General features: G+C 35.3%; 1 protein-coding gene across 3 annotated transcripts in view; it reads right to left on the bottom strand.

Moving 5' to 3' along the window:
- Positions 1-12952, bottom strand: part of INVS (inversin) — a 98462-nt gene that overhangs the window by 78648 nt on the left and 6862 nt on the right. For all 3 annotated transcript variants that reach the window (XM_030011593.1, XM_030011594.1, XM_041122896.1), the window contains one exon: positions 5877-6043. In XM_030011593.1, the coding sequence (XP_029867453.1) occupies positions 5877-6043 (167 nt within the window). The remainder of the gene's footprint in view (positions 1-5876; positions 6044-12952) is intronic.

Genomic DNA, 12952 nt, shown 5'->3' with positions numbered 1-12952 from the left:
AATTCATACCATATTTATCAGTGCAGTCTGTATAGAGACAGAGTCTGATCTTTAGCTACTCTGAAATTCTGATCTTGAACTTGAAGTCAAAAGAACTACTTTGGCATGTAAATTTTTGCATAACCTTGTCTTAAAATGTGATTTCATACTAACAGAAAACCAGTGAGAAATCAGAGTCAGATGCCTTAGTATCTGCTGTGCAACTGAAACCTGACTTGTAGAACAGTACTTCCAGAGTTTTACCTTCTGGACTACCTTGAGTTTACTCATTAGATAAGACTTGGAAATAAGCTTTCATAAAGTAAGTGAACTAAAGACTACCTTCTGTTTCTAATTTTCTGCCATGTCTTATGCTTGCCACAGGCTGTCTTTTCTTACTTCCTTCCTTTACCTGTATGGTTACTGGTGAGTATAAAGGAACAACCATTTTTTCTAGTTTAAGAAAAATTAAAAGATCATTAAAATATACCCTCCTACTTTACACAGAATTCCTAACTGCATCCTGGATGCACTGTTATTTATCAATAACTGTGTCAGCGAAGAATTAATATAAGCTACAGAATATTTAATCCTTCTAGATAATGAAAGCCACATTTTCCCACTGGGGTGGTATTAATCTTCCTGAAGCCAAAATTAATATCCTCCTGACAGTTAAGCATCCTGATAGATTATTTTAAGTGCATATTATTAGCATCAACAACAAAACTATTGAATTTTTTCTTCTATACCTGTTAACACAAAAGGCTGTGCTTAGGGTATTCATAGAGATTGTTACTTCCCCAGAGTAAACAGATTGCTAATAAGTGAGCATCCTCTGTGAGAAATTCTGAAAGAAGCAGGCCTGTTTTTCTCCTTATATTAAACTAGAATTACTTAATGAAAGATAAATGAAAAAATCATATAAAGGTAATTTGGGTATGTAGAAACATTTCCGTTCAGAAGTGTCACATGTGGGTGTTTAAGCAAGTTGCAATTTAAGACTAGAAGCAAATTGCTACCAGAATGCTTACAAGTGAAAATGAATGTCTGTAGTTAAAACTGCAATCCCAGTACTCATATCTGTCTCCACAGCATGTTTATTTCACAATAATCTAAGTTCTACCAGCTTAAATGATCTGTACCCACATAGTAATACAATTCCTCAGTGTGAAATCACTGGCAAATTATGTTAATGATTTTACTTCTGTTGCAATCAGTCGCTGTTTCAGCTCCCAGTAAATTACATCCATGTTCATGAAGTCAACATTGTCCTCTGAAACTCCTATGACAATCTTCACAGGTGCACTCCTGCAATAATTTGTATAATTTTCTGGTGGGTTTAGGTTTTAGGGGTCTTTTTTTTGTTCAATTGTTTTTCGATTTAAATTTTCTTAAGTTAACAACTTGACCTTTTTTTTTTTTTTTTTTTTTGGGTGTGCACCCTTTCAAAATTGCTTAGGAGACCTGTCCATTTAACAAAAGAGACCAAAACATTCGATCTTTATAGTGGAACAGAAGGAAACCCAAGAATAAAAAACAAGTAACTTCATTTACGTGGCCTTCTGCCTACAAAGACTGAAACATCTCCATCATAAGGCTGATGAAGAAAAGACAGATACTACAAAAGATCATGACAATGAAGATTCAAAAAAGATGACTTGCTAAAAAATGTATGCCTTGGGTGAGATTCATTTGTCACAATTTAGGCATCGACATCAAAACCTGCATCAGTCTAGAAGGATGACTCAGCTAGTCAGTGTGTCCTAAGGTACTTATCTATACTTTAGGGTGAATGAACTGGACCCTAAAGCGCATTAACTTTAAAAGTAATCTAGATGACTACCTCAGATGTAGATGTCTGCAATGTAAATTTCTACACTTACATGAGATTATTCTCACCCTATCGTCTCACATTGCATTGTAGTATATTTTTAATATTTTCCATTAAGAGAAAAGATGTATTTGTTACATTTAAGCAAAGAGTTTAACTTTCTAACACCTATTCATGCTAAAAATCTTTTTTTAGACCAACAGATGTGTAAAGCTTAAAAGCTGTAATACAAAGGATGTCTATCACCAAATGGAAGACTTACCGTTAAGAACATAATTATTAACATTAAGCAACCACTCATCAAAGGTTATCATATCAACATATAACCACAGTTGTTTTCAAAAAGCATTGCTATTTCAAGTAACATTAACAGCTGAAATTTCTGACCCTACATTATTAACTTCAGGAACTTTCTGCAAAGCAAGCTGTGAGAACACTTATGCTTAATCTGCTATCAAAGAAAGGCGGCTAGGTGGACCAATAAGTAAGGGAATATCCTAACTCTTACTTCTTGCAAATAGCCCAGAATGTCATTAATGAAGTCTGAGACAGAGAGGTTACAAGAACCCTTTGTTGAGAACCCGATACATCTTTCCAGGTAACTACTGCTTTGTAGACGTGCGCCAGTGACAAAAGCCATTTGGATGAAGCATGGCAAGACAAGGATGACATAGCAACTTTAAGTTCTGAGACCTCAGTTTCCTCATTAACTGGTAATGATGACCGAGATATAAAAACTGCATTACACAGGGTTACTGAAATCATCAAATCGCCTTCACTTTTTACCTATGTTGAAACCCTTGGAACTGAAAGAACATGGAATAGCATGGGTCAGTCTGCCTTGCTATGCTATCAGAAATATTTTTGCTAGAGACCATGAACAGCATTTATATCAAGTACAGAAATTTTGATACTTTTTATTGATATCCAAAGCAAAATAGAGCTATTCTGACAACTCACAGTTCTGATAGATGGCTTCTAGGACACTTGTGGGACAAGAAGCAACTTGAGTGCACCAGAATACCTCGGAGGAGATCAACTACACAACCGCAAGTAACAAAGTAATTCCTTAAAAAGGAGTTAGAGGTGCCATTAGGAAAAGATGAAGGATTAAGAAACTACTGTGAGACTGTCATGTCAGATAATGTTTTGTATGACCATATGGGTAAGGCTGTAATCTTTAGCAGTAATTTAGGAAGAACTGTGTATTATCAACAAATGAGAATTTGAATTTTGAACACTGGATGTGATTGTTAGCATTTTGAAGGACTGGAAGAAATGCTTTTACAAAATAAAATCCCTATGCAACAATAATAAAAAACATGACAGGAGCAAAAGTCTGTTATTCTGCAGAAAATAGCTGGAAGTATAAAACTTGCAGAGAGGTAGAAGTTAAAAATAAAAATAAAATATAATAGAGAGCTAGTATGTACATATGTGTATGTATACACACACTCACCAAGTATAACCAGGTTTGTAAATCACACAGGTGCAGTCAGAAGCTAGTTATGCAACCGTTAATTGAATAATGTTACAGCTGTTCATTTAAGTCCTATCCAACCAGAAATCCATCCTAGAGACAAAAGGCAATTACAGTCCTAATTCATTTTACTTAATACTAATGATTTATGACTGAATTCTGGGCTATGCCACATTTCTGAATGTTTGTATTGTAACAGGGATTAAGAAAACCATACAAGCTATTTTACTAGGACTGAAAGATGTGAACTGGCAGTCCTTTTATCAGTGACATCTCCAGACAGAAAAACAGAACAGTTTCATCTCAAGTGAGCAGGCATTTCTACCAATACCTTAGCACAGTTATTTGATGCTGGAGAGAAAACGAAGCTTACATTGGCTGCAGTTTTAGCTGATACTGAGGGAAAGAAGTATTGCAAGATTCTCTGCATCCTGCAGAGAATGAAGCCAACTTTTCCTTTGATAACCAGGATTACTAATGGGAGAGTCACCATCTTGAATCTAAACACACGAGTGAAGACATTCAGCTTACTTCTGTCCAAGATGGCTAAATCATTCTTTCTTCTGGCATTAGAAGAGTATCTTCTCACAAACTATTCGCCTCCGAGACAGTTCTGTGGCTCTCAAATACAGCAGAGACCATTTTTTGTCAAATCAACTGCAAGACTGTTTCAGAGGAACACTTGTGAAGGGACATGTAAAGGAAGCCTGTAGAATAACAACCTAAAGAGACTCAAATATTCTGGCAACAAACTCTAGCCCTCAGGACATCTGTTGTGATCTGATGCGTAAGGTGTTTCAATTGCACTCCCAAGAGACAGCAAAAAAATGGCAAAAGTAATTCTAGTACCTAAAAAGGAAGGTTCCTACTCAGGAAACCTTACTTCATTTCACATCCATCTGCTGGAGTTGAGAACGTGTGTGTGGAAAAGTGTCATCTCTTTCCTGCCTCTTCACTGGTTGCACGTAAAGGTCTGTGCATTAATCTTAACTTCTCTCTCCAAAGAAAATGAAAATTAGTACGCAACTCAAGTGCAATTTAGGAATCTGAATCGCCAAGCACTGTCATTCTAAACAACTTATACCCATGACTATAAATGAAGGGAGATTTAGAAAGTCATGTAAACCTGTTTTTGATGAAGTGCATGACAGTGACCGACTCATAAGCTTGAAAACAACAAAAACTATAGAGTGGCCCTGGTAAATATGTAAATTCATGATTAACCAACACTGACAATAAAACTTTGGAAATGGGTGATCTCCCAGTATTTTTCTTTTCTGTCTGAAAGTCAACTTTCAGTATTGGTTACTGAGAATTTTTTTTTTTACCTTGGGGAAAAAAAATGAGATTATAAGCCAAAAGTATCAGAGAGGAATAAGAAGAATGCAAAACATTATTTAAACAGCCAAAACTGCATGGAACATGAAGTTGGTTCGAATTTTAATTTTATATATTTTGCAGAAGGCATTCATGACAGAAATGCAGATCTTAAAATGTTAATAAGGAAACACTGAAGACAAAATTTTACACACATGAAATGTTAATTTTGTAAGCTGACATCAATAATGAGTAAGTGCTCAGAAGACACAGAATGCAGTTTTACAGGACGGCTAAGTCAGCCAAATGGAAATCAGCTGCAAGGGCTGTCTCCTGACCACTTTTTGCCACCCCAGCACTGCGACGGCACAAGCACTTACGTGGCTATGGGGTGAATCACATCTATCTAGTACATTACACAGTAAGTGGGTGCATAAAATCTTCTGCTAAAACAGCATGAGGTAAAGACAGTACCTTTTTTTCAGCTGCACTATCAACTGAAAACACATCTAAAACGGTCCAAGTTATCACATGGTACAAACTGCCCTTTCATGATTGCAGTAAGACATAAAGGAAATGGAGAGCACATGCGGTTAATGGATATTATGCCAAGGCAAAGTCTCTCTTGCCCACAATACAAATATCCACAATATGAACATATAGAGAAAGATTTAAACACTAATTTATATTGGTTTAATATGCTAAAATGTAGTTTAAAAATCTGGGGAAAATGTAATTTTTAAAATTAAGTTTTTAATATGATTAAAATGTTCATGTGCCTATCAAGTCATAAAATCTAAAGCCTGTATGAACATCAGGCAAGTATAGTATCTTACAGCAATTTTTTAAGTCTCTGACATTGTTCCATTTATGAAATACCAATATTTGAAACAACAACATTCACAGTAAGCTGATCACTAAGGAGTATCAGAGTGTACAAAATTTAGTCTTTACGTAGAACTGGCTATCCCAAAATGGACATGGGCTATTTTTCCTTGAAAGTATAAGTTCTTAAAACAGCAATGCATTATACTCTCTCTGCAGACAGCTACAAATACACTCAGTAAAAACACTAAAAAATGATAAATAACGCTCCAAAGATTTACTCTGGGATGGGCCAAGTTTTTAAAAAACTCCTAGCATTATTTGCCTCTAAAATAATGAAAACCTCTAAAGACACAACATGCTTACTCAATACAGGAAAATCTCCTTTATACCTGTTGTGAATACTGCAAGTTTATACTATGGCTGAGCACTTGTAACAATTACCTTTTGTGCAGCAAGATGGAGAGCAGTTCTTCGGCTACGATCAGCTCTATTAACATCGGCTCCAGCCTTCAGCAATGCCTCTGCACAGTCCAGCCTGTCTGCCAATACACAGTACATAAGTGGAGTTCTTCCAAACTGGTCCTCTTTATCTTTAAGCTCAGAGTTTCCTAAAAAAAAAAATAATCACATAAAAAAGTCTATGAGTATCTAACTAAAAGTAGTACTTTTTTCTTAAAAGAGTATCTTATTACAAATGAACAGGGTGATCAAAATAATGGAGTATAAGATAAACTAAAAGTTACTACTTTTTACCCTATTTTTACTGACATTTATAGGACATTTCAAAATATATTTACAGAAAAATGTACATTCAGAAAACATTAGCTCCACAAATACACTTAACCACCAGTAACATTCTGCAGTGGCATAATTATAAATAATTTTAAAACAGTTATACAGATCTTGGCTGCAAAGATTACTTTAAAAAATATCAACAGCACATAAACCAAATAGTCCTTCTGAAACCTGTAAACACTGTAACTAAAACAAGCTTTGAAGCCTACTCACAGCAATGTTTATTTTAAAAGCATAAACACGTCAATATTACATCAATACCATTATTTACTTCATAGTGCCTTACAATATGGGAACTACTAAAATACTTCTCGAGCTTTCTTGAATTGATAGGGTTAGTAAGGCAGCAATTAAGCTAAATAAGAAGTCTGAGGTCCTATTAAAAAAAAAATCAAAACATTGTATTCCTATTCAGTCAAAAAAACCCCCAAAACAACCAAACAAACCAGTATGCACCCTTAACTATAAAGTTTCGTATTTCTATTACGTCACCACATAGAAACTAGCACTTATAAATTCATGGGTATCAGCTATCCTACACATCCCAGCTCTAAATTTGTCTACAATAACTCAAGGAACATTGAATTTTAGCAGGTAAGTTAATTTTTCTTTTTAAATATTCCCTTGTTTGCATGACTGTTGATGCTTCAGAACTCCAGCAGAGACATGGTTCTTCTTTACAAACACAATCTTTACTTTTCCCCAGCATATTATACTTATCTACATATCCAGTAATTGAATAGAAATTATAATTAAGAATACATTTACCCAACAGAAGAGTCAAGCAGATTAAATGTGAATCAAGGGGAATATCACCCAGCAGAAGAGTCAAGCAGATTAAATGTGAATCAAGGGGAATATCAAGAATTAAAATTCCCTACCAACCAAGCCTCTTGCAAAAAAACACTGTTAAGCAGGATATTGCCAGTTAGAGCAATCATTTGCTCGCTCACTCCATTTCTGAGTTCCTTTAAAAATGTTGAGTGAATACCATGTCATTCTCATGATTCATTCTGTAACACCTTCTCTTGCTTAGAAATTGTGATTAGCATTGAGAAAACTCTTCATGCTCTGTAAAAAACAGTTTATGAATGTTTCTGAACTCTTTTGTGAATGCAGATATAGAAAAATTCTTTTTGTTCTTCAACCATGGCCTTGTCTTCCCTGACTGCCCCTTCACCTTGACAATCCACTAGTTTTATAACTAATTTTTATGTCTCTAGCAAATTATTCCTAAAAAAAAAAAAAAAAAAAAAGTCTTTTACTGACCTGCATCTACCTTCCTCAGACACAGGTTATGTTTTTTGAAGAACACCTTCCTGCTTTTTAATATCCACCCTCACACTGCTGTTTAGCCATGCTTGCTTCCCTTCGACCTTCTTAAACTTTTTCTTCTGTTAAGTGCTTTTGCATTCACTTCACACTGCAAACAAGGAGTTTACTCTTTAGACTCATCTTTAGATTCTTCCTAGCAAGTTTTTTTCATTTTAATATCCTTCACCATTTTTAGAGTATGCAACTACAGCTAGCTGCTGTTGCTTATCCATGTGTACTCTGGTCAAGAGTTAGAAAATCTTGCTTAGTTAACACCGATTCAGGTCCTACACAGCAGTCAAGAGCAACTCAAGAGTTGGTTGTGTTCTGGGTTCACAGAAATTTCTGTTGGCAGCCCATTAATGATTTCTAACAATGTAGTTTTAGGATCATATCCTCAATAGCCATTTACCCAAAACATATGAAAGTAACCTTCATTACTATTGTGTTTCCTGTCAATTCAGACTCTCTGATCTTAGCGTGTCACACATGTCACCATCTGGTCAGATGGACAGTAATAAAACGTTAGTGCCATAGTTTCTTATTTAGACCTGTAAATGCAGTCATTAAGCTTTTGTGTGTGTGTGTGTGTGTTTAAGCTTGATTTATATGGTCATTTGTTAATCTCATTCAAATCCAAGACTTGTTTTCTGCTTTGGTTTTCAAATGCATATCACTACTCCTCCACCTAAATGGCTTCCATGGATATATCAGAATACACAGTATACAGAAGTAACATTGTCCACATTGATGCCTTCCCTTCCACAAATTTTACATTCTCACTATACAATCAATAACCTCATTTAAAACATGACATCCTAGTTTTTCCACCTAATTTTTTTTAGACTTCCATGTATGTAGAAAAATGCATATGTTTGGGATTTCCATGCAACTTCAACTGGTTTGAATAGGATGCTATCTTCTCCTACTGCATGACTGCATAAATGAAGATACAAAATAGCTATGACTCCACCTTCTGTAGATAGGCCACTGGGAACTGCATGTACCCTTGTCAGCTTTTCCTCATTTCTTCCTTTAGAAACCTTCTCATAATGAGCATAACAGCCGAGTCCTGGATTTTTTCAATAAATAAATGACCAAAGTACATTTTTATACAGAAGAAAAATCAAATAATAAAAGAAATAGTAGAAAATTACATTTGTAAATTTACACAGGTGATTTTTTTCCTGTGTGGTTTTGCATAAAAGCTGCATAAGAGTCTGGTCTGAACTTTGCTTAGAATGCGAGAAGGTCAAGTATTGGATATATCTTATTCATTACTCTTCACATCAAAACAACAGATATCAAAAAAAGCTTAATTTTATGGTAGCATTTTTAAGACTTTCAAAAAATAATATGCAATGTTTCTAAAGGGGAGTTAAAAGCTGTGCAAGTTGAAACGTCTTTGGATTATTATTTATGTCCTGTTATATGTAACTACATTTTGATGTGGAAATATAAATAAGTAATGTAATTTTTACTAACACTATTTACATATTGATACTGTTTTAACACTTTTTTAAACACTACTTTTTAACACTTTTTGAGAGAAAAGCTCATGTATTGTCTTTAAATATTCATTTAAGTGTCATCTTATTTTCATTATTGAAGAATGTAATTCTTTATTTCTGCTCAAAATGACAAGTTGTACTATTTACTAAGTGCATGAAAAAGCAGTATAGAGAAAAAAAAATTACATCACTTGCCTAATTAACGCCATGGCCATTAGGAAATAATTCAAAATGTAACATATGACTTAAACAGGAGAATACAAAATTTTTATTTTCCCTAACTTGATTTGCTAGACTTTCATTTCACAGTATTAAAATTTCATTGCAAACTGGATGCAGTTTCAAGATAACTCTTCCCTCTACTATTAGAAAAAAGTATTTTAAAACTTATATGTACATATTGTGAAGCTGTCAATGTCTTCTATCTCCATATTTTAGCTAAGAATAAATGCTTTTTCCATTCAACAGAGCATCGTACAGAAACATCAGTTATGAACAACCATGCAGCCCTATGCAGCAACATACAGATACTGAGGTCCAAAGCATAACTTAACATGTCACTGCTCCCAGCCAACAAGCCAGTTTCTCTAATTAGCTAAGTACAGTCAGGTTCTCTTCCAGTATTAGTTCAGCCTGATAATTTAGACATCACTAAACCATATTTCACTGTTCAGTGTTAATGTAGCCTCAACAGCGTCTTAAGTATGTTGAAGCTGATGGGACTTGCACAATCACATATATTTTTAATAAGAAATACATAAACATGCATTTCTCCCAATAAGACACATGCACATGGCTCATGCTCATGTAAGACTTGTTCTTAAATCAAGCAGTGTGCAAAACTAGTCCCTCTCCCTCAAATTCCGAGTTGCCTTTCTGTTATATAGTTAGAGGATATACCGAACGTAGACACTAAAAGAAAGAAATGGGTAAGGTCAAGATGAGCAAAAACGGCCTAAAGCTCAAGTACAACCCAACTAAGTAAAGCAACAGACATCTACTTTCATTTACAGCTCGCAAAGAGCGATGTAGCTGATGACAAAGAGTTTCCATGACTGCATAGAGTCTGAGTGAAAAACGAGCAAGACCTTCAAAACTTGATGCCAGTAATTTGCTTGAAGCTGCTGCACTGTTTAAGGTAAAGAAACTACCTTCAGCTAACAGGAGGTTTCCTGTTGTTATTATTTTGTTTGCTTACAAGACTCTCTAAGGCCCTTAGAATGGTTAAAATCCTGTGGGCATTTCCCTAAAAGGATGTCTCTGCACTCAGGCGAAGAGACAGAACAAGGACTACAAGCTACTATATCACCATCAGGTGATAAGGGGGACTAAGCTGATGAAATTCACTAACCACAACACCTTGTGGACTTCACAGTTGCAGTAAATTATTATTTTCTGCAAATGAGAAAGCACAGGTAGCCTTCAAAACATTCACATATTGGTGTATCTAAAATGTGCTGTGGCAAAATTAAACTCTCTTCCACATGCCTGCCTAAGAAAGGAAGTTTGTTTGATCCCTCCCCTTTCAGGATCAAATCCTCACCCCATCAGATTATGCATTCCATAAGCTTGTTGCCAATGGAGGTCACGAACACCATGGAATCAAGTGGCCCAATTCCAAAATTTAACTCTCATATTCATACCTCATCACTTCCTTACAGTCTATGCAAGCAATCACATCAGACTTTAACATTTCTATGCATTTTTCAAATCAGAAGAGGAGAAAGGGCAGGAGGAGGACATGAATCCTGCTTAATTATTAAAAGACAGACCATCTCTTGTTAGTTGCAAAAATCTTGCCTTTTGTAATATCTGATCCGAGTTTTATTCAAGCTCCTGCATTGCAGAACATGGAATAGAGAAGCAGAGAGGAGAATCAAACAAAAACATGCAACTGCATATCTGCAACCCAGAATTTATAGTTAACATTTACAATGAAACATCGTATCAGAGACTTAGAAGCATTTGTTTGCAAGCAATACATGATAAGGGTTTTAGAATGGGGAGTTAGACTGAATAGACACGTCAGTATAATGACTACTATACACATTATTGTGTTCTTATAAACAATTATAACAATTAGATGCATTTTCCGAAAACTCTACATAAAAGCATTAAATGCAAAATGATCCTCCAAACGGAAAATTAACTTTTGCTCTCTTTTTGCCTAGGATTAAAATCATACAGATGGATTTTAACACTGAAAAACTGTTAATTAAAGACATATTCAGTGTTGTATAAAACATAGAAAAGAAAATACTGTGAGTATTCCCCAAAGCCTGAGATCATACAATTCTAAAACAATGTGATACAGTACTAGGCAACTCACGCAATGCAAACAATTAGCACACTTTTGTTAGAGCACTGGTTATGCAATAAACACTTGGCATGTACTGTACTTTATGGTATTTAACCCGTAGGCTGTTTAGAAAGTCCCGTAATTAAGCATCAGCAATGGTTAACATAAAGGGACACTTTGTTCCAAAACCCACTTTCTCTATATAAATTTTCTACTTACCTTTGGAACATAGTATCCAGAACACACTGTATTATTTCAAACACCGTTCCTTTAAAATCACAGGCTACTGGGTGGCAGATTACACATGCATCCATGCTAGTGAATTATATGCAAATACAATGTATTTGTTTGTATACAGTCACACACACTCCATCAAGCTACAGATGGGAAAAGCAACAATCACCAAACAGGTTAGAGGGGGCTACTCTAAGAGACTGTTTAACCAGCCTCTATGCCCCTCCCATGTCAGTAACTGAATAGGGAAAACTCAAAAGAGGAAAGTAAGAATGAATTTAGGGGTAAAAAGCCCTCCCTAAAAGGAGAAAGTCACACTGTATGTTACTGCATATACTGCTAGCTATATAATCAAGATGCAAAGCTTGGCTGTGCTAGGAGAATGTTGTTAAGCGATCCAGCATATGCACACATACTGCTGAAGTACTGTCCTGAATTAGACGCTGCTGCTAAGTGCAGTCATGAAGTTCAGTGAATAACACCAATTGCTCAATTTACTTCTGGCATCAAGTTATACTTTCAACAGTGCCTGGTAAACAGCTAAAAATATTACTCTGATGCATTCTTCTTCTGCTAGGCAATACTTTTTTTTTGGGTCCTGTCCTGGCAAAAGTAAGGTCTGTGTCATATCCTGTCAAAACACGACAAAGCAGAAAACCCAAATTTTGCTTGCTATTTGCAAGGATTATGCAGTTTTCTCTCCCATGTAAAAATAACACACAGCATTTTTATTTTGTTGCTGCATAATCACCATTAAAAGAAAAGTGATTTCCTTATCTGGTTCTAATGGCTGTTTTGTGGTATGTTTGACAAGGTGTACCAGCAACACAGAAGTACTTGTTCCTTTGTGTTTTCAAAATACATCTTTTGGCTGTGAGATTAACGAAAACACACTGAAGTTAGCAAAAACTCTTTGTTGTTGCTTCTGATTGTTAGCCAAGATTTGAAAGCTCAGACTTTTTTTCCCTCTCCATATGCAGGCAGAAGGTTTTTTTAAAACCCCAGGTATTTAAAGCTACTCTGTAGTTGCATCCCACAGATTTCTAGAAGCATCTCCATATCAACTGCTCATCTGTTGTTTGTAAAATGTCCTACAAAAGAGTGAACAGATAGCATTAAATGCAAACAGTATATGTTTGAGCCATCACATGACAAAATAAAGTTGAAGGCCCAACAAAAAATACTTGTTTCAAACAGCAGAGGTTCTAGAAAGTCAATTCCCTCAAATTTTTTCTTTTCTTTGAGTCAAATCACTTCTAATTGTCTTTTGAAAGAATTAGATATACCTTGTAAAGAAGAACCATTTACTGTTTTCTATACAGCTTAGACAATAGATCCACACAGCTTACTATCCTGTCTTCAAC

Source organism: Aquila chrysaetos, chromosome 4 (assembly GCF_900496995.4).
Source record: "Aquila chrysaetos chrysaetos chromosome 4, bAquChr1.4, whole genome shotgun sequence".
NCBI lineage: Eukaryota > Metazoa > Chordata > Aves > Accipitriformes > Accipitridae > Aquila > Aquila chrysaetos.
This window is presented reverse-complemented; position numbering and strand designations above follow the sequence as displayed.